The 19,740-nt window shown below is 40.6% G+C and overlaps 3 protein-coding genes across 5 annotated transcripts in view; 2 read left to right on the plus strand and 1 right to left on the minus strand.

The window, feature by feature from the left end:
* The first annotated feature begins 7,978 nt into the window (after nt 1-7,978).
* On the plus strand, nt 7,979-9,572 carry sln (sarcolipin). Its single transcript, XM_006802073.3, has 2 exons — nt 7,979-8,255; nt 8,651-9,572. Exon 2 carries the CDS (start codon nt 8,711-8,713, stop codon nt 8,804-8,806), a length of 96 nt encoding a protein of 31 aa, XP_006802136.1. The 5' UTR covers nt 7,979-8,255; nt 8,651-8,710; the 3' UTR covers nt 8,807-9,572.
* kbtbd3 (kelch repeat and BTB (POZ) domain containing 3) lies at nt 9,290-15,062 on the minus strand. Of its 2 annotated transcripts, none has more exons than XM_006802074.3 (10): nt 14,991-15,062; nt 14,354-14,645; nt 14,103-14,268; nt 13,582-13,764; nt 12,935-13,108; nt 12,541-12,831; nt 12,138-12,380; nt 11,750-12,040; nt 11,475-11,624; nt 9,290-10,384 (listed from the first exon to the last, which is right to left on the minus strand). In XM_006802074.3, exons 2-10 carry the CDS (start codon nt 14,632-14,634, stop codon nt 10,262-10,264), a joined length of 1,902 nt encoding a protein of 633 aa, XP_006802137.1. In that variant the 5' UTR covers nt 14,635-14,645; nt 14,991-15,062; the 3' UTR covers nt 9,290-10,261. The 2 variants fall into 2 exon arrangements, with proteins under 2 accessions (XP_006802137.1, XP_006802138.1); XM_006802075.2 differs by lacking the exon at nt 14,991-15,062 and adding an exon at nt 14,891-14,981.
* A 1,259-nt stretch (nt 15,063-16,321) lies between these two features.
* fam168a (family with sequence similarity 168 member A) overlaps nt 16,322-19,740 on the plus strand; it is a 34,315-nt gene continuing 30,896 nt past the window's right edge. For both annotated transcript variants that reach the window (XM_006802071.3, XM_006802072.3), the window contains exon 1: nt 16,322-16,529. The gene's annotated coding sequence lies outside the window, so the exon portion shown is untranslated. The remainder of the gene's footprint in view (nt 16,530-19,740) is intronic.

Consider the following 19,740-nt stretch of genomic DNA (forward strand, 5'->3'; position numbering starts at 1 on the left):
ATATGTGACTTTGAACGTGGCATGGTTTTTGCTGGCAGATGGACTGGTCTGAGTGTTTCAGAAACCACTGATCTTCTGGGAGTTTCCCCACACAACCATGTCTAGGGTTTACAGAGAAATGTATGGCAAGAGAAATATCCCGTTAACATCCGTTTTCTGGATGAAAATGTGTTATTAATGCCTGAAGTCAGAGGAGAATGGTCAGCCTCAGAGGAAGGCAAAAGTAACTAAATTAACGACTTGCTACAACCAAGGTATACATAAGAGCGTCTCACAACACATGGAACCCTGAAGCACACGGGTGACAGTAGCAGAAGACCACTTCAGGTGGCACGTCTGTCAGATAAAAACAACAAATACTGACAGAGGCTTCGAGCAGGATGACATGCCATGTCACAAAGCTCAAATCATCTCAAACCTATGTCTTGAACATACATTCACTGTACTCCACAGTCACCAGATCGCAATTCTGTAGAGCACATTGCTGAGAGCACAAATCTGCAGGAACTGTGTGATGCTATCATATCAACATGGACTGAAATCTCTGAGAAGTGCTTCCAGCACCTTGTTGAATATGCACCACAAAGAATTAAACCTGTTCTAAAGATGAAAGGGAAGTGCATACCACTGAGTGCACATAATATAAAAATCTGATCATATGAACTTCAGTGAGACACTTATTCTTCTATTCCAGATGGATGACTCAGAGTGCCTCACTTTTCCACAGTGTTTTTCTTGATTAGCATCAGTGCATTTTTAAAATGTGCATCTGGACTTTGCCTGTCATTTTTCCAGCATCTGAAAGAATTTTGTCCACCGTGAACCATGAAGGCATAAGAGTACAGTATAGAACAAAGCAAAGGTGGAGATATGATGCTCTTGATGACCCCTGATCCAACAGTCTGGAATAAAGTTGCAGATTCAAAAAAGAACCTGTGACTGTGACCATGTGACTTTTTACACGCATTTTCCCTTTGATGTCCTTTAGAGCAATCAGTGCAACATTGTTAAACTTGTTCTTTAGTCTTAGCTAAGTGATTCTATTCAGTTCTCTTATCACGTAAAAGCTTCTGTTCTGTCCTTTGGCTCCGTTTTGCTGGCATTATAAACGGTAATGTCAAATTCACTTAATATCCAACTTGATACAGTAAGGGATTAAATATCGAGTGTTGGACTCTACCTTTCCATTTTCAATCATTTCATTCGTCTATCATCAGATTCAACTTAAATGTTGGCAGCTGACACCGACAGTTGGTATCCTTCATATTGGTCATTTTCAACAAAGCACCATACCCAACACAGCTGGACATATTCTGATCAGACACGAGCATTCACTCATATTCTAGCATGGGTATCGACTTGTGATTTATGTATTCTGTCTATTATTTTGTCTTTGATGCATTGCCTGCCCTGGCCACTCTTCCCTGTCTGATTTCTCTCTCAGTGAGGCCAATTATCTCAGATCCTGGATCCAAATTCCTCTTCTGTCAGATGAATGACTCTGCAACCCCTCTGAACATGAGTGCGTGTTCCAGCACGCGTGTCTCTGTGTTCTGAAACATTTGTGCGTGCGCCTCAGTGCTTTGCTGTGTCTCTGTGCATTTATACTCGGGCGTGTTGTGTAATGAGGCCTTCACCTGTCTTCTGCCATCTCCGTAATTACACTGCTGGCCAGTGCGAGCCCTCTGACGTCTCAACGGCAGACTCTGTTTATCCCACAAAACAACAGCTGGTCAGGCAGGAGAGCATGTGGCTGCCCTCTCCCAACATGATAACAACACTCTGCTCTTTTTTTAAGCACTCAAATAAATTAAACCCATTTATCACTGTTGAGGTGATATCAGGTGCAATATCAGTAAGAATTAAAGCTTTAACCTCTAGTACGGAGCATTCACTACATTCAGTACAATTTGTATCCACTGTATGTGATGGTTTTGCTAAACTGGTAAAATGGCTCACTAAATGATTGATTCAGTTCCTCTCCTATTTTCTAATCATTTCCAACATTGCAAACCAACAACTTTTGTTGCAATTTATTATACTGATGTTGCACAGTTTTGTTTTGTTTTTATAACACATGGATCAGTTTCATTTACTTGGAGATGGGAAGAATTTCTAAACCACTTTCAGGGCCTTCAGTGTTTTCCAAGTCTCCACTGGCTTAAAACCCAAGGTTTGAGTTTCATTTTTAGAACAGAAAGAAAACATCCCATGCCAAAAGCCCAATTTAGAAGCTAATGAATGATCCAATAATGACTCAGTGACAGAATCCTATCCTTTGTCAACTCCAGTTTCCAGAGTCAAAAATAAAATTTAGACCTGAAAACTCAGATATCATTTTAACATTACATTTCTTATTTGGTTGGCCATACACAAATGTCTTAAATACTAAGGTGAAGAAGTTAGCAAGTGGAAATGCTTGAAGCTGCACAGTAATTCAGGTATTCCTCATGCTATCGTTCAAGGGCAGCTTCACCTTCAGCACCAGCCAAAATCTCAAAAGCAATGTAATGGTGAGAACACAAGTGGAATCACTTCTGTAACCTGAGGCATGCCATCAACCTTTGAAATGCAGGACCGGTAGCTATTTGCCAAACTCCTGCTGCTGGCATCTTTGTATTGTAATTAGCTGGGACCACAGGATGAAGAAACCAGATGCTGCCTTTTAAAATAGTGACTCTGATGTCTGCCTCTCTGGAGACGTGTGAGCAGATGGTTGGTAGTTGGAGAAAGGTGAGTTATAAAAACTGCAGTCTATCAAAAATATTCTACATCTGCCAATGGTGGTTATGTCTTTTCATGCATATGGAGAAAGAGAAGCATGAAAGTAGTAATAATGACAAATCATCAACACAAAATATTACCATTCCTGCAGAAGACAAAAGATTAGCCTATTTAAGGACTAACAGGGAGGGGTAAGGATGGGCAGAAATAGAAGCTAAAGCAGCAGATCTTTTAACCGGTCAAAATATTTAGAGGTCTGAGAAGTGTGTTTGGAGATCCATCTGATCTGTGTATAATCTCTCTGCCAGAATGGCAGTCAGTTGGGATGAAGTCCTATCCTCTGATAATTGCTATGGCAAAGATCTGGCCACTATAAATGAGCAAAGTTGTGAGCTAAATAATTTTCCAGTGCCAGCTATTTGTAGACCAATGTTCAGACTAACCCACAGTATTTAATGAATATGGGGAACTTGTGACATGATATTTTCCACAACCTAAGGCCAAGAAAGCCAATTAATGTTTTTACTGGCATTGGAATGAAATGCACATTTTAGGGCTACATGAATATATAAAATGGAATAAACATATGTTCCACCATTTTTGGGGGAATGCAAAAATATTCAATTTCTATCAGGTTTAATTCAGAGACATGCTTCTAAAGTAATTTGTTATAATCTAAACACTAGATTGTAATTTGAAATTAGATTTGCTGTCTTTTGGTAAGACTCATACCATACTCAGACATATGCTGTCTGCTCTAACACAAACCATTCAGAAGCTAATATTAGCATAGTTTACCAAAGCATAGCTATTTAGTAGCTAGCTAAAGAATTATTTTCTTATGTTATAAAATAAAGTTGCCATATAATACGGGTTCCTCTTCCCACTTCCCACAGGAAATCATTTAAAGAGACATTACTTACACATTTACGTGTAAGTACAAATTAGCCACCTAGCTTAATTGTTGTAGGATAGAAGGACCCAGGAATGTACTTGCTTGGTCACACGGACTTCTTGGCTTTAAACATACTATTTCCCCCTCCAGATATTGCAATTTCTGGATGTACTGCAGTTTCTTCATTTCATGCTTTGCCATGATATTGGGTTGGTTGTTTACATGCTAAAAATAGGTCATTTTAGTCTGGTGTTAGGTGGCTGCCAGACATGTGCAATTCAGCCTTTGTGGATATAAATTATATGCTACTGTCAATAGATTAAAATGATAGTGTTCATAAGGTGTTAAAACTAAAACCAGGTCATATTAGCCTATTGCTAGGTGGTTGCTAGGCAACATGGTGGCATCAGAATATATTAGGCATAATTCAGTGTGCGTGGTTATAAATAGGATGTTCTTGTCATGAAATAAAAATCATACAATGTGGTCAGTCTTATAGTTTACAAATTATAAAGAGGGGTAATTTTAGCTTGTTGCTCTGGTTGCTAGGCAACATGATGACTCCACATTATCCTATATAGATAAGAACCTTCAGGCATTGAATAGATACCTGATGGTCTAGGAGGTGTATTATTTTATTTATTTTTTTGTGTGTGTATTACTGTAATATTTTTATTATTAGTAGTAGTAGTAGTAACTGTCATGACAAAAGAATTTTCCCTAGAGCTGGAATAAATAAAGTATATCTTATATTTTAGATGTGTTGCTTTGATTCCAATACATTACTGCTGTTATTTATTTTCCATAATGTTTCCAGTTGGAAACTGTCACCACATTAACTTACACATCAGAATAAACATAGTGATACTGCATTCAGTAAATGGATGCGTATACACACACACACACACACACACACACACACACACACACACACATACATCTAGCGTCCCAGAATCTGTGGAATGGTGTTTCTGAGGCCTTGTTGACACCACTCTGTCTCCCCTCAGATTTAGAGGGCAACTCTCCCAGCACTTTTCTATCTTACATGCACACACAGCTGTCACAGTGGGCCATAGTCCACCCCGCACAGAGATGCCAGCACAATTCGCGCTGTGTTATTCAATCACCCCAGAATTGGATCTCTGTGACAATGGGAATCCCTGGGTGAAATAGCGCTTGGTCTGAGGCTGGCAGAGCAGCAGGGTGATAAAATTCAACCGGTTTGATCTGTTTAATCCTCTGGGAATGGCCTTGGAATCCTGTGATGGAAAGGTTCAAGTGATCTGTGCTCGGACTTTGTCCTTCTGTGGCCCCTCTGTGTGTGCAGGAGAAAGTTTGTTTGTCAAGGGGGTTTAACACTAGGTCAGAGATAACACCGTTTTTAGCAGCTGTCAAGTGTGAGGTGAGTTGAGATGTTTGCTTTGATGAAATGTCAAAATCCTCTCTTAGCACGGGCATAATACAGAATATCAGGAATCCACAAAAGAACGAAAACCTATTCTCAATTTAGTTTCTATTAGAGGAAAGCTGTGGATGTTGAGGCTTCAGTTACAGCAGTGCAAAAAAACAAACAATAAATATAAGAACAGTAAGAAAATAAATATACACTTTAGGACCAGGGGTAAAGGGACCAATAACAATTTAAAATTTATAATTTACAGTTTGATGATTTAAAGTCTCACACACAGGGGAGGGGGGCGGCTGCTTCCAAAGAGAGCACATTTCATTCATAATGATGTAAATCCAAGCCCATTATGTATTCATGATTTGAATCCTGGGTTGTGCAAAATCCCAGAAATACACCTTAGACAAAGTGAATCTGTGAACTAAGCTGTAGGTCTATTAGGTTATGTTGTGGTGATCCTCAAGTTGGGGGACTTGTGTTCATACTGGAGTGCAAAATTAAGACCAATGGAAGATGGACAAGAAAAGTTCAAAGTCATCAGGTGCTCAGTTTAGAAAAAATAGAAAAGAAGAGGAAGAGAAACGAGCAAAAGATACAGGTAAGCAGATGTGTCGTTGGATAATGGCAGGTCATGTATCCTGAAACAATCAGAATCACAATACTTTAATATTAATCCCTAAGGAAATAATGTGGATTACAGTTGCGCCAAGAAGAAATGGTAAATATAGCAACAGTAACAGACTAAACTCCAAACATTATGTTACAGATTTTAATATTAATTAGTCATTGTCAATTGTTGATTTGTCCTGTTCTCATTGTATGATGTATTATGCCGTTAGCCGTTTGCATACTATGCATACTCTCTCTCTCTTCGTGTGTGTGTGTGTGTGTGCATGTTTCTCTGGTGAAATTCAGTCTGGTTCCGACAACAGTTTTATGTTAATGTACAATCCTTAATATGTTTTATGTGCGTGTCTGTGTGTGTGTGTGTGTGTTGGGGGGGGGGGGGGGGGGGGTGCACCAGAGGGAGTGTTCGCCCAGGGCGCCAAACAGGCTAGGACCGCCACTGTTCACAGCTGCCTTAATTCTTCTTGTCATAGACTCAACGCGGTACTAGAAACATTCATCAGAAATTTTAATCCAGAATGTTATGATAGCATCAGACAGTTGCTGCAGATTTGTCAGCTGTGCATCCATGTTGGAAATCTACCTGTTCTAATATACCCCAAAGGAGAACTCTTGGACTGAGATCTGGTGACTATGTAGGCCATTGGATACAGTGAATTCAATGTTCAAGAAACCAATTAGAGATGATTTGAGCTTTGTGGCTTGGTGTTTTATCCTATCATCAGAAGATGGGAACACTGTGGCCATAAAGGGGTGAGCATGGTCAGCATCACTCAAGTAGTCTGTGGTATTTAAGCAATGATCAGTTGATACTAAGGCCACCAAAGTGTGCCAAGGAAATATCCCCCACAACATTACACCACCACCACTAGACAGGATGGATCCGAGCTTTTAAGACGTTTATACCATATTCTGCACCTACTATCGGAATGTCGCAGGAGGAATCAAGACTCTTCAGACCAGGCAACACTTTTCCAAACGTCTGTTGTGCAATGTTGGTGAACCTGTTTGTATTGTATCCTCGGTTTTCTGTTCTTAGATGACAGGAGCGGCACATGGTGTGGTCTACTGCTGCTGGAGCCCAGCTGCCTCAAGATTCATCGTGTTGCTGCTCTTCTGCAGACCGTGGCTGCAACGAGTGGTTGTTTGAGTTGCTGTTGCCTTCCCATCAGCTTTAAACAGTCTTCCCATTCTCATCTGACCTCTGACATAAAAGAGAACTAGATAGCTTGCCTTTTCTAGACCGTTCTCTGTAAACCCCAGAGATGTTTGTGTGGCAAAATCCCAGTAGATCAGCAGTTTCTGAAATGCTCTGACCAGCCAGCCTGGAACCACTTAAATCACCTTTCTTGCCTTTTCTTATGCTCAGTTTGAACTTCAGCAGGTGTCTGACTATGTTTGCTAGCCTAAGTTAAGCTGCTGCCCTGTGATTGACTGATTCGATATTTGTGTTTACAAGCATTTGAACAGTTGTAGCTACCACTATGGCTGGTGGGTATAAAGATGTACGTATTATGCAAACTAATTATAGTTGCTAATTTTTGTTATATTGACATATAATACCAATCCATCCCATTACTATCCAGCCCTGCCTGGCTTTGTCAAAAAAGTAACAGTAGGATAATAACCACAAATCAGCACTGAGTAACAATTTCTTTAATCTGTAGAAAAGATGAGAAATTCAGATTAGGTCCAGGCATAATCAAGGGGTTTAATTTTTTGCTTTGCCCATCCACATGTGTGCATTTTACTAAGAGCATTATGTATCCTCTGTCTCTTCATCCATCAAGGATAAGCAACTTAATGAAGGGTGCAAGCCACTGTGCTTGACACCCCTCTATAATCAGTACCTATTTGAAATTCCACGTAAGTGTGTATACTGAAGATATCATCATGCTTTACATTACAAATTCTTTGGTTTTAAGTTGAGAAGGGACTCGATAGGTGACTGGTTAACAGAGGCTTCAGTTGGTTTAAAACAAGCATGCCTGGTATTTTACATTTTGAAGAGACTGCTCCTGAGGACAATTTCTCTGATACTGGGCGATATTGTTAGTTTCCTATATCCATTGGATGATATAAGTATTGTGTTTGGAACAACTGTAATCCACCAAGTATCTCCAATAATGTGTTATAAATAACCCTGAGACCCTCCTCTGTTGTGTGTGTGTGTGTGTGTGTGTGTGTGTGTGTGTGTGTGTGTGTGTGTGTGTGTGTGTGTGTGTGTGTGTGTGTGTGTGTGTGTGTGTGTGTATGAGAGCGAGAGAGACAGACTCTGTATGGTTATGGGTAGGAAAACTCCAGTGGATGAGATTGTGGAAAATAACACTCTATTGGTTGTTTAGTTGGTGTGTGACATCAGTCGGTGTGTATGTGAACCATGGGCGGTCCACTGAGGTTGGCTACTTTAGGAGCAGGCCGTGCCCCTGGCAACAGCAGAAAACTGGACAACAGCAAGAAACAGATGCTACGGGGAGAACTGCTGCAATCGAGACATTTCCAAGAAGAAGAAACACTTCTCTTGGGGGCCAAGGCAAGGAGCGGATGATAACATTTGCTTTCTCTTTGTCCTGTTCATAGTGGGATCACAGCCAAGCAATCAAGGTAACAGCGACTGCGACTGGGTCTGGCTTTGTGCTATTGTCCTCAGCAAAGCCTCAGTTTTGCCAGTTTTATCTAAGCTATTAATGGCACATATCAAAACAGCCCAAATTCTAAATGTATAGAACATGTTTAACCTGATTTATTAGTGTTAAAGAGTGTATGCTTTGTGTGTGTTTCTGCCCCATGTTAATATGAGGGGATGTTGTTGTCCTTTTCTTTGGTGACCTTTGGTGACTGTAAACAGTAACCCAGCAGAGAAGTCACTGATCCCTCCAACTTGTTGTAACAGGGACTGCATAAACCAGCACAGAGCATGTGCACCATTGTGTATTGCATTTTTGTCTAAACTTTAACAACTGAAACACAGTTTCTTTTTCCTACCTCTCTCTTAAAAGTTTACAGCAACCAACCTCTTCTCGACTGTCTCACCTATCCTCTCCATCCAGCACGCTGCCATGGATCGCTCGGTGCAGGAGCTGTTCCTCAACTTCATGATCGTCTTAATCACTGTGCTGCTGATGTGGTTGCTGGTGAAATCTTACCAGGACTAAAAAATTAAGCAATGAGAGAGGACACGGACGTGAGGCGGAGGGGATGGAGAGACACGTGCGTCGGGTTATCGGAAGACTTGGCTGCTGGCTAAATTTTGTAATACAGTGTTTACACCTACAGCTCTGCTTATTCGCGTGAAGTCAACAATAAGTGGCCACTATAGTCAGGACAAACTATGAATGATAAAATAGTTCAGAATCTGTATTTTTAGTGTTTTTTGTTTAGTTTTTTTGAATAAGGCCATGAATGTGAAATCACAGCAGAGTGGTCAGGGTTAATAAATAAGAATAAAATTGTTGAAAACCCAAATGGGATGGCTTGAAAACTCTAAAAAAAAATGCAATGTCACTATAAACAGGAGTGCATACCATAGTCTGTATGTCTAAGTGCCCAACACATTTAACAATGCTGTAGTGTCCAATTTTTCAGTTTTTTTGTCAAAGGGATGAACACGACAAACTCATAAAACAAGACAACACGACTGTTGAAGCATTATGTTTATGATCACTTCTTAAACAGTCTTTCATTTGTTTAGCTTCTGTTTCTCAGCACAAACTTGCCATGCAGTCATGATTCACACCCACATTTGCTCTTTGCAGGTTTGTTAAACTTTAGTCTATACTATCCTTTTGAAGCTACAGAGTGTTTCTCTATGACTGATAAAGTGCACATTAAAAACTGTTGTGTACACCCGGAGAGGAGAACCAGAACATGCATGGACACATGGCAATGTAGTAACAGAATAAAGGCAAGCTGATTAAAGTGCATACTGACATGTGCTTTCAAAAGTTGACCTATGTACTAGCAGACTGATTTTCCTCTTTAAAGTAAAAGCAAGAGAGGCTTGCCTCCTAGAGGCTCTCTGTGGCATAATTTGTGTATTCCTGCCAAAAAAAATATAAATCAAAATTCCCAAATTCAGAAAAATTAAAGAAGTCTGAATTCCTGAACAGAGTCTGTAGCTGCAGGAAGGCTGGTAAGTTTACAGAACATGCTAATTATTTATGTGGATTTTCTATCTGTAGCATGCTGTCAAAAAAAATACTCGGGTACTAAAATAGAATTCTAAAGGGGTCCTCCATGGGAGGGGCAATAATTAGACTGACAGCAAAGCTCCTATGATAACAGGAGCTCCGCACATACAATTTAAAGATCAAACTTGACCCTAAATAAAAAATAAATAGACTAGGTTAATGTGTTCACATATACTGATGATCTGTGACAGGAAATGTGGAGTTAGTTGCCTATCTTTGGCTACGATACTCTCTCAAAAGAGATCTATTTTTCAAGAGTGTCTATTTGCTGGTTAAATACGGGAATAGCGTTCTCTCTTGAAGTGTTAGCTGTCCGTCATGCACACAGTTTGGAAAGCGGAGGGAAGCTCATTCACACAGACATCAAACTTTCGCTTGCATGTTTGCTGCATGGTTGGGCATGTATGTGTCTGCCATCAGTTATGCTGTATCACACCACGGGTCTCTATATTTGTTGAAGCTGATGAGCTGGCAGTGGAACTCTGTGAGTGCTTTGGGCATGGGTGCCACTTCCTCCCATTGACTCCTCCCACTGTAGTACACCTGTGTAGGTAGTAAGAAAGAATACAGTAGACAGTAAAATTAGTAAAAACTAAGAATGCAGGTGTGGTCAGAAATTCCCTCATCATAGGCATGAATATCATGGTAATTTGTGGTTTCAAATGATTTCTCTGAATTGTGCTTTTTCCAGACTGGAATGATTGTACACTATATACATGTTTATTAACTCTTTTTTTTTTTTAAAGAAAATTTGGTTGCAGAACTTTAAATTTGTTTTTGTATTTTCTCTAATCCCTACAGGGTCAAAAGTATACATACAGTTTTACTACCAGTGGCACTGGTATAGTGCAAAAAATAAAATGAAATGGAATAATGGAGGAGGAAGACCTTCAAATTATTCAACATCACCTAAAATTAACAGCTAGCTGAGCTGAAACTTAAACACAATTGGTTTTTCCAACAGGACAATGATCCCAAACACATCAAAACTAGTTTTGGAATGGATAAAACAGGCTAACATTAAGCTTCCGGAATTACCTTCCCAAATCCCCAACTTCAATCCTATTGAAAATTTGTGGGTGATGCTGAAAAACCAGGTCTATGCCAAGAATCCAAGCAATTTAAATAAACTCTACTATTTCTGCAGAGAAGAGTGCTCAAATACCTGGAATTGTACCAGAAGCTTGTTGATGGCTACCAAAAGTGTCTGCAGCTTGCAAAGGTACATTTAAGCAAATATTAGTATTATATTAGGAAGTGTGTATGTAAATCTGTTGGGCATCTTTCTTTGCCTTTGGACAATAATTCTGATGGCAAAAGAACCAAACGGGACAGGCGGAAAAAAAAAAGGATGTGTGTATGTATTTGAGCCTGTATGCATGCCTTTGACTGAGTGGATTGCAAAAAATTCCCAAATAAATTCAAACTTCAAGTTTGAATTTAAAGTCATTAAAATTGTATGATTTACAATCATCCCGCTCTGGGGAAAAAAAGAGTTCAAAGAAATCACTAAAAGCCCAAAATCACCATGACATCCATGCCCATAAAGAGTCTGTAAACTTCTGTCTAGGTCTGGGTCAAAGGTAAAGGTTATTCAGTTCCTAGCAATATAAATGTGAGTTTTCTATCCTACCTGAACCTCATCAGTGATTTCATCAGGTGAATAGTCTCCACCCAGAATGTAGATTCTGTCCCTCATGCCCACTGCTCCGGCATTGAACCCAGCGCATTCAAATGATCCTTCACCCTTCCACACGCAGGTTTCTGGGCAAAAACTGTAGACCTGAAAAGAAAAAAAGGGACACTTTTACACAAGCTCAGTGTATTTTACCACAGAATTAAGCTTCAGAATCTTTTTAACGCTATCTGGCTGCAATGGCATGACTGATAAACTAAATCGTTGCTCACTTTGTATGTAGATAAGTCACAGAGGTGCAGTGTTTTATTAATTGACACAGCCTTGACCAGTGTAGCGTGGAAGAACTGGCCAAACTCTGCCACCAGGCGGCTCCACTGGTCCTGCAGGGCGTCATAGCAGAAGAAGCAGTCGAGTGAGGGGTTAAAGGAGTCTGTGATCTCCACCTCTGACCCCAGCGTATAGATTACACTGCCACAAGCACTGGCCTCAGGGTAGAAGATAGCAGTGGGAAGTGGAGTGACGGAGCGCCAGGTTTGAGCCAAAGGGTTATAATACTCCACCTAAAATCCAACACCGCACATAAATTAGATCAACACTGTTGGCCATGACTAATTCCATGACCTACTAATGGAAGCATATCCCAACCAACACTTTTACCTCCAGCAAACTAGGTGCCCCCCCTCTGGATCCCTTGGTCCGTCCTCCAATGACATACACTCGGTCCAGGCACGTTACAGCTGTGTGCATGGTTCTGGGCTTAAGCATGGCAGGTGCAGGTGTGCAGGTTAAGGTCACAGGACAGAAGCACCAAACCTCATCAGTGGCATCGTGGAAAGGTTCAGCCACGTGGAGGCGTATCGCTCGGCAGCAATTTCCCTGGCAACCACCTGTGACAAACATCTTCAATCCAGTAGATAGCAGAAAAGATGGTGATCAAAATCTTTAGTCAACAAGGACAAAGAGTAAGAAAAGATTATGCTTTTTTCTAGTAAACAGCACCTTATAACTATATAGAATATTCACAAATTGACATTATTTCATTTGATGCTGTAAACCTTACCTTCTCAGCATAGCTGGTAAGGTAAGATCCTGGTGGATCTGGCATCGTAGTTGTCCCCTCTTCTTGCCCTGTGCCCAGCTCTTTCCACTGGTCTGTTTCCAGACAGTAGCAGAAGGTGTGCCGGATCTCTCCATTTTCCTCTGTCTTGTGGATGTAAATATAACTCTGCGTGGTGGAAGGCCTGGCATCAGTGAGCAGGCCATTGTGCTTTGTCTGTCTGCTCTGGGCTTCTGACGCAAGGGCGAGACAGGACTCATCGTTGAAGAGGAGAGGGTCAGAATCACACAGAGACTAAGAGAGAATATAAGAGTCAACACGGGAAAGGTGATGCGATCACAAATCCACAAACTGCAAAAAGTCTTTAAACCCAGTACAGGTAAAGATTTGGTTGTACCTTTAGTGAAGGTGCAGGAAGATGGTGCAGCCGGGTCGGAGACAGCAATCCTGGCAACAGCTTCTGTCTTCCTGGGAGATCATGGCGAATCCATCTAAGGAGAGACACCACCACTGCCTCCTCACTGGGCACGTTTAGAGCATCTGACCTGAGGCACAACTCCAAGACATTAACCTGAAAAGAGTTACATTTTTTTAATGTGATGTATTTGTCAGCTTAAAAACATGAAACAAAAAGATGTTTTGTTACTGATATAGGAGCAGATTTAATGAAATATATTGTGTATACAATGTTTTTTACATGTTGCAGAGGAACCATTAGCTTAACTATTGGGCTTATTAATCATAACACACTTGCTTTTTGGATACATCATAAAACAATAAGAGTTGCATATTAGTTTTTGCTTTAATGGATTTCAGAGCTGTTATAACAATGAACCAAAATATCTCAATAATAATATGAAAAATTCCACCAAATATGCAAGAAATCCAACATCATTGGTGCTTTGAGCCTTAACTAGTTCTTAAGTCAGACATAATGAAGTGTTTAGCAACTGGATATAGAGAATAAATTACAACAGAGACTCTGATCAGCCTCTAGCCTTTCTCTGCATAGATGCAATATTTAGGTGCAAGATTGGGTTTCACCTGCATATCCAGAAAGTCCTGCATTTTGGAGAGTTCAAAGAAGTTCTGGACCACAAACTCATTGGCACTTTGCAGGAGAGAGGCTGAGCCGTATCCCTCAGCCAGAGACAAGAGAGACAGACAGTTATAAAGATCCATGGTTCCTATCAGGAAGTCGCTGCATGCTTTGGACAGGACAGACACCTGAAGACACAACAGCAAGAGCAGGGAAATTTTCATGTTAAAATGACATTTGGCAACAGGAAGATAAGTGCCTAGCTGACAGACTGTCACAACTATAGATTTTCATTTTAAGTGTTCGGTCTTTAACTCTTTAACCCCTTTAAAGCTTAATAGGAGTAAGACTTGAAGCTGTTTCTGAACTGAACTATTTCTGTTATATTTCAGACCTGCTTAAAGAACAATACTGGTACAATAACTATTAATAATAACATTATTGATTTACTGCAGTATCCCAGGAAGTCATGGCAAAATGAAGATGTTTAAGGGTAAGAAGGAAAATGAAGCAGTTGCATTTCTACCTGCAGAAAAGAGGCGAGCTGAAACAACATATCTACGTTGCCATCAGTGATGAGTGCCTCCCCAGAGTAGGCAAAGTCCAGGAAAGAAGCCACCGCTGCTGGACACTGATTACCCAGCGTTACTGAACCATCATCACGCTCTCGCATATCCACCTCAAACATGGCCCTAAACACAAGACACATGTGTTTAGATAGATAGATAGATAGATAGATAGATAGATAGATAGATAGATAGATAGATAGATAGATACCTGAAAAAATCACTACATGCTGCAAGAACACAGCGATGACAGGGAAAGCTGCGTTCCTGCACCTTAATGGTGAAGTCAAACAACAAGCCTCTCTCCCTAAGCGATCTGAGCACGCCCAGAAGCTGCAGTCCATGGGACTCAGACACCCGCAGCATTGTCCGGCGCTCTGCGACCCCGTTGCATTGTGGAGCACTGCCAGGTTTACTGCTGGGTGGGCTGTTGCTGCTGCAGGGCTTGTGGGTGTTGGTCAAACACAAGGACAAGTCATGATTTTCATCCATTACGCCAAAATCTGAAGAAAAAAAAAAGAATAGAATATTAAAATGATGCAATTTATAGTAATGGAGTGAGTCTGTGAGAGACACACACACAGAGGGAATAAGAGATACAAGAATGCAACAAACTAATTTACATGAACAGATCTGTAACACACAGTCCAGTCCTTCTCTACCATTAAGACATGCAGTAGTACCATTGTGTCTGACACTGAGTGTCTGACACGATTACTGCATTCAAGATAAGCACATTAGATATTACCTGAGGTGATGTCTGGACGTTAAAAGTCAAAAATATATATGAGTATAAAATGCGTGAAATATGCAGCTAGTTAGTCTGAGGCAGGACAAGTAATACTCACGACAGTGTCAGCACCTCGGAGAGCTCTCATGCTATTCTAGTTTCCGGAAGCATGAAATCACGCGAGATTTCAGTCGGCTTTTTGTTTGGTTTTTTTTGCGTTTAATCGTCTTCTTCCTGTCATCTTGTTTGCTGAATTTGCGATTTTCCCTAAAAAGAATAATGCCCGTGCCTCATTTATATCCCCCTCATTAATTTTCATTGTACTCCTTATTTATAGCAGAAAAGGCGCGATGGCCGCTGGGAACTGTAGTTCTCCCCTATTGGTCGGTTATTTCTGGCGAGTGTTCTGGTCAGCCTTTCTATTTGCTTTAGTTGCAAGTTTAGAACAGTTAAGGTTCAGCAGTTATACAGGTTAGCTTGCTTAGTTAACCATGGGTGCTTTCTCTGTTGCAAATGAAAACATATCTCAAACATATCAAGTAATTTTGAGTCACACGGAAAATTCCTATGGGCAGAACTTTACTCCTGTCTGCTTCTCATTGATACTATGTTGATGCAGTAATATTTCTTACCACTGGGTGACGCTGCCGTGCTGCGGAGAAATGATTGTGGGGATGCATAGGACAACAGCCATTGAATCTGAATTAGAACGTGAACTTAAAGCGGTGCTGCAGTATCGTGTTGTTCCGGGAATCTATCCTACTTCACATACCATCCTACCCGTTGTTTCTGCGCAAACGCTGCGCATGCGCGTAACACAACCCCCAAATTTACATCATTTTTTAACCCATTGTGAATATTTCTTATGGTTAGGGTTAGGGTTTGTATTAGTCACAAGTCGCCGTCAAATTATAATACAGGTTGGACGATTTGCCAAAGTAGGACGGTTTCTCAAAACACCGTCTCACCACCACAGTGACATAAAAACACACTCTTGAAAACGCCTGAAAAACATGATTACAGTATAAGAGCTTTTGTAGACACAATTCAATTCTTCTTATTCTGAAGATTATTATTATTATTATTATTATTATTATTATTATTATTATGCTATTACTACATAAAACGTGGGCTCAATCATGGATAAAATGCAAATATACAGAAAAGGGAAAAAAGCAGTCATTATACTCTATATGCTTTATCCTCCTTCATCTTAATACAACAGACCATCCTATAAAAGTCAGAGACCGTCCCATTGTTGTGAAACTGGAGTGAAATCAGTGTAAACGGGCAGCACATACTAACGCCATTTACTGATTTCAGTTTTTACGAGACTGCACTGAATCGGTGTACATATTATCGGGCTATTATCAGAGCCTCTCCAGTTTATATTATTGGTGGGTCTGGCCCCCTCCTCTGTCTCTTGCATCCCTGCATCCCTCCCTCTCTCCCCTCCCGGCAGTGCATCCCCATCCCCCACACTGTGGCCGTCTCTCCGGGTGAAAGCTGTCTTCCCAGCGCCACTGGCCCGACAAAACGCTGCTGTAGCAGAGCCAGTCCGCACCGACCCGAGGCAGTACACTCACACGGGAGAGAGCACGTACACATTCGGGGAATCTTTCCTTTTTTCCCTTCCGTGATCGACCGAGTAGCTTTGGTAAGTCTTTTATGCTTTTTATCACAAAGAGGAGAAATGTCTATGTGTTTTCTTGATGCTTGTTCGGGGTTTTTTTCCTATCTTTTTTTTCCCTCCGTATCCCTTTAATTGTCCTCCGTGGTGGCTACAGTGGGGAACTAGCGGGCTAAGCTAAAGCGGCTAGCTTAAACAGCGGAGTTAAAGTGATACTACTTGAAGCATGTGTCAGGTTTTTTTGTTGTTTTGTTTTTTCACTTTATTTGTCGTCCGCCAGGTAGTAGTGTTAGCAGCTGTTTTCCCAGTGCGTTGCGAGTCTGACCTGCTGCGAGTGGTTTTCATTGTCATCTGCTAATTTTGCCCCGGCTAACTTGCTAATTAGCGTTTTTTTAAAAGGGGGGCAGCGTGTGCCGAGAGATGCAGGGATGCTACGGCGGGTTAGCGACTGGCTTTTCAGGCTAGCATGCAAGCTAAGCTAACGTTAGTAATATGTGACCCGTGCAGATTCCTGCACGGAGTGTTTCGGAATGGATGGCTCGCCATGCTAACGCTGGCTAATCTAGTGATAATTGGCAAGATGGCATCTCGGAGTGGTTATCTAGAAATCGGTGGATTTTCAAAATGGTGTCTTAAGCTTGTTTGAGTGTGACCATTTTTGTCCAACCATCGCCGTTTTGGCTTTGCTTGCTATCTCTGGTATGCAGTGCACTGCCAGTGCATGCCACACTCTGACTGATATAACTACATATTAACCACTGATGTGAGGGTAAATACAAACACCTCAAGGCTACAGTAGCCACTATGGAGAAAATGACTGTTTCTGGAGTTAAATTTGTTAAGAGTTTGGCGCTGAATTTAGGGGAAGGAGACGAATGAGAGAAGTGGCAAAGGTCAAAATGGGTAGAAAAGGTTTACTCTACATGTGCAAATGTTTGCACACTGGATTAAAGTGGCTAACTATGTCAGTGCCCATCAACTCCTGCCTGGGTTCATAACAAATGTATACTTTATCTGAATGTCACTTACACCAGGACTTAGCTGCTGTGCACAGATATCCACTGCAACTAATGCTCGTTGTCATTATTTATTCATCTCAATTTTAGTTAAATCTAATTGATTTTCGTTGTATACAGTATAGGAAATCAGTGAACATGCCAGTTCCAAGTGCAGTGCTCAGGGTAACATATGCAAGCTGGATCATTTATTCATGCCTAATGCAACGAGCAGTGGCAGAAGTTAAAAAATGCACTTTTTAAAAAAACTTGATACTACAAGATGTGTGTTTAAATGGTGCATATCAGATAGGATTATTCCAAATGTTACAGGTCATTATTTATTTATTTACCCTCCTGTTTTTGACTAGTCTTATCAGTGAAATGAATCCTTTTTGCCATCATCTCTTTTTCCTTTTTTTGTAGGCGGTGGGTGGGGGATTACTTGCTTTAGTCACTGACTACTAATCCCATTTAATTCAAGAAGCCTTATCTGTCTAAAGGGATTTGTGAGATGCTACTGTTGTTGGCTTCACCAGAGCATTACTGTGGAAGCAAACTATGTACATTTAAAATAATAGTCTACGATCGAGACTGGAAGATGCACACTGCTCCGTGGATGATAGACATTCAGTGATTCTATTAGGTGATACTTTTGTCCTTTTTGACATCTAGAAATACTTCCCTTTGTGATTGGGGGGGAGGACTGAAGAGCCTAAATCTTATTAATATACAAACAAGGAAGTCTTTGTTAAAGGCTGACTTTATTTTTGTGACTCTAGATAAATCAAAAGGCATCCACTAGAACTGCATCCACCAGATGAAAGTATATTAACTTAAAGGTCAGTGGTTCTCTTTAGGAGCTCTAGTCAGAAAATACTACGTTTGTTGTTTTGTTTTGTTTTTTCCTACTGGATGAGAACTAGTGTTGTTGCTATATGCTAAAGTTGATACATCTGTCTACCTCGCTGGAGGAAGACGGTGGATGTCGTGTGGCTTTTGGCATGTGTGGGGCGCAGGCTCATGTATATGAATGGCAGGCTGTACAATGCAGCCATAAAACCGTCAGACTGTTGAAAGCGGGAGTCACTTAATGTTACGACAGACAGCGGTTCTGTAACAGAGCTTTCCAGCACTTCATTCCCGTGTGGTTTGAACCACTTAGTGATTTGCTCATCACAGATCGGCGAATGAAGCACCAACAGACGGCAGCTTCCAGAGTCACCTTCATTTCCTGTGCCTCGTCCACCTCCCGGTCCCTCAACTTCAACCTCCAGTAATGCTACTGTTCTTTTAGAGGTTAGCAGATGTAAACATTTCAATGGTTGGACCATCTTAGAAGAAATCAATGGTTAATAGTAATAATAAGGTTGCTGTACATAAAGGTTCATTCAACTGCATTTTGGGGACTCTGAATATTTCTCTTGTATAGGAATCAATCAAGAGTGGTTATTTATTTCTTCAGTTGTTCATTTGGATAAAATCAACATTAGAAAAATATAATAAATGTGTCCCAGTGTTTTGCCAAACAGTCTAAAATCAAAAGATGTCTCACTGACAATAATATTAACCAAAGATGGCAGCAACACCCACTGAGAAAAAGGGAGCTTTTGAACTTTTCCCTGAAAAGTAACATTGGTTATTACAGCATTATCAGACAAATTGGCCACTATTTTATTCCTGATTAACTATCAGTCAAAGCGATTAAGCAGCACTTAAAATAGACTTGCAAACCATTCGTAGGTCATACCTTCATGAAATCCACATGAAATGGTGATTAAGCACTGAAAATTATTTTTTGTTTTATTAAGTAATGCCTTAATTAGACCACAGAGAAGATTTGTGGATGTAGTGAAAGAGGATATACAGACGGCTGGTGTGACAGAAGAGGATACTAAAGAGAGGGTGAAATGGAGGCACATGATCCGCTGTGGCGACCCGTAAAGGGAGCAGCCAAAAGAAGAAGTAATGCTTTATTTAATTTCTTGCTAAGGGAATACAAAAGAAATTGTATTTTTCTACGTGCTGGTTTGAGATGACATTTAGCGCACCTGTACCATCGTGCTTCATAGTAATAAATTGGGAAACATTTCTCACCTTGCTGCCTGCGTGCATATTACAGTTTTGTTCTACATCAATATATTGTGGATTAAAGGGCAGATATGTTGTTGTCATTCGCCATCTCCCTTCATGAAGGCATGCTAGTGCTTGTTGTAGTGCTATATCTGCTTTTCATCTTAATC

Source organism: Neolamprologus brichardi, chromosome 14 (assembly GCF_056152115.1).
Source record: "Neolamprologus brichardi isolate AB-2024 chromosome 14, ASM5615211v1, whole genome shotgun sequence".
Taxonomy (NCBI): Eukaryota; Metazoa; Chordata; class Actinopteri; order Cichliformes; family Cichlidae; genus Neolamprologus; species Neolamprologus brichardi.

Bases quoted from the DNA above. Each gene is read 5' to 3' on its own strand.
- sln (XM_006802073.3), top strand. From the start codon at position 8,711: ATGGATCGCTCGGTGCAGGAGCTGTTCCTCAACTTCATGATCGTCTTA.
- kbtbd3 (XM_006802074.3), bottom strand. From the start codon at position 14,634: ATGGATGAAAATCATGACTTGTCCTTGTGTTTGACCAACACCCACAAG. The intron at 14,269-14,353 runs GTATCTATCTAT...TCTTGTGTTTAG, and splicing joins GCATGTAGTGATTTTTTCAG to GGCCATGTTTGAGGTGGATA. The intron at 12,832-12,934 runs GTACAACCAAAT...ATTCTCTCTTAG, and splicing joins TTCCTGCACCTTCACTAAAG to TCTCTGTGTGATTCTGACCC.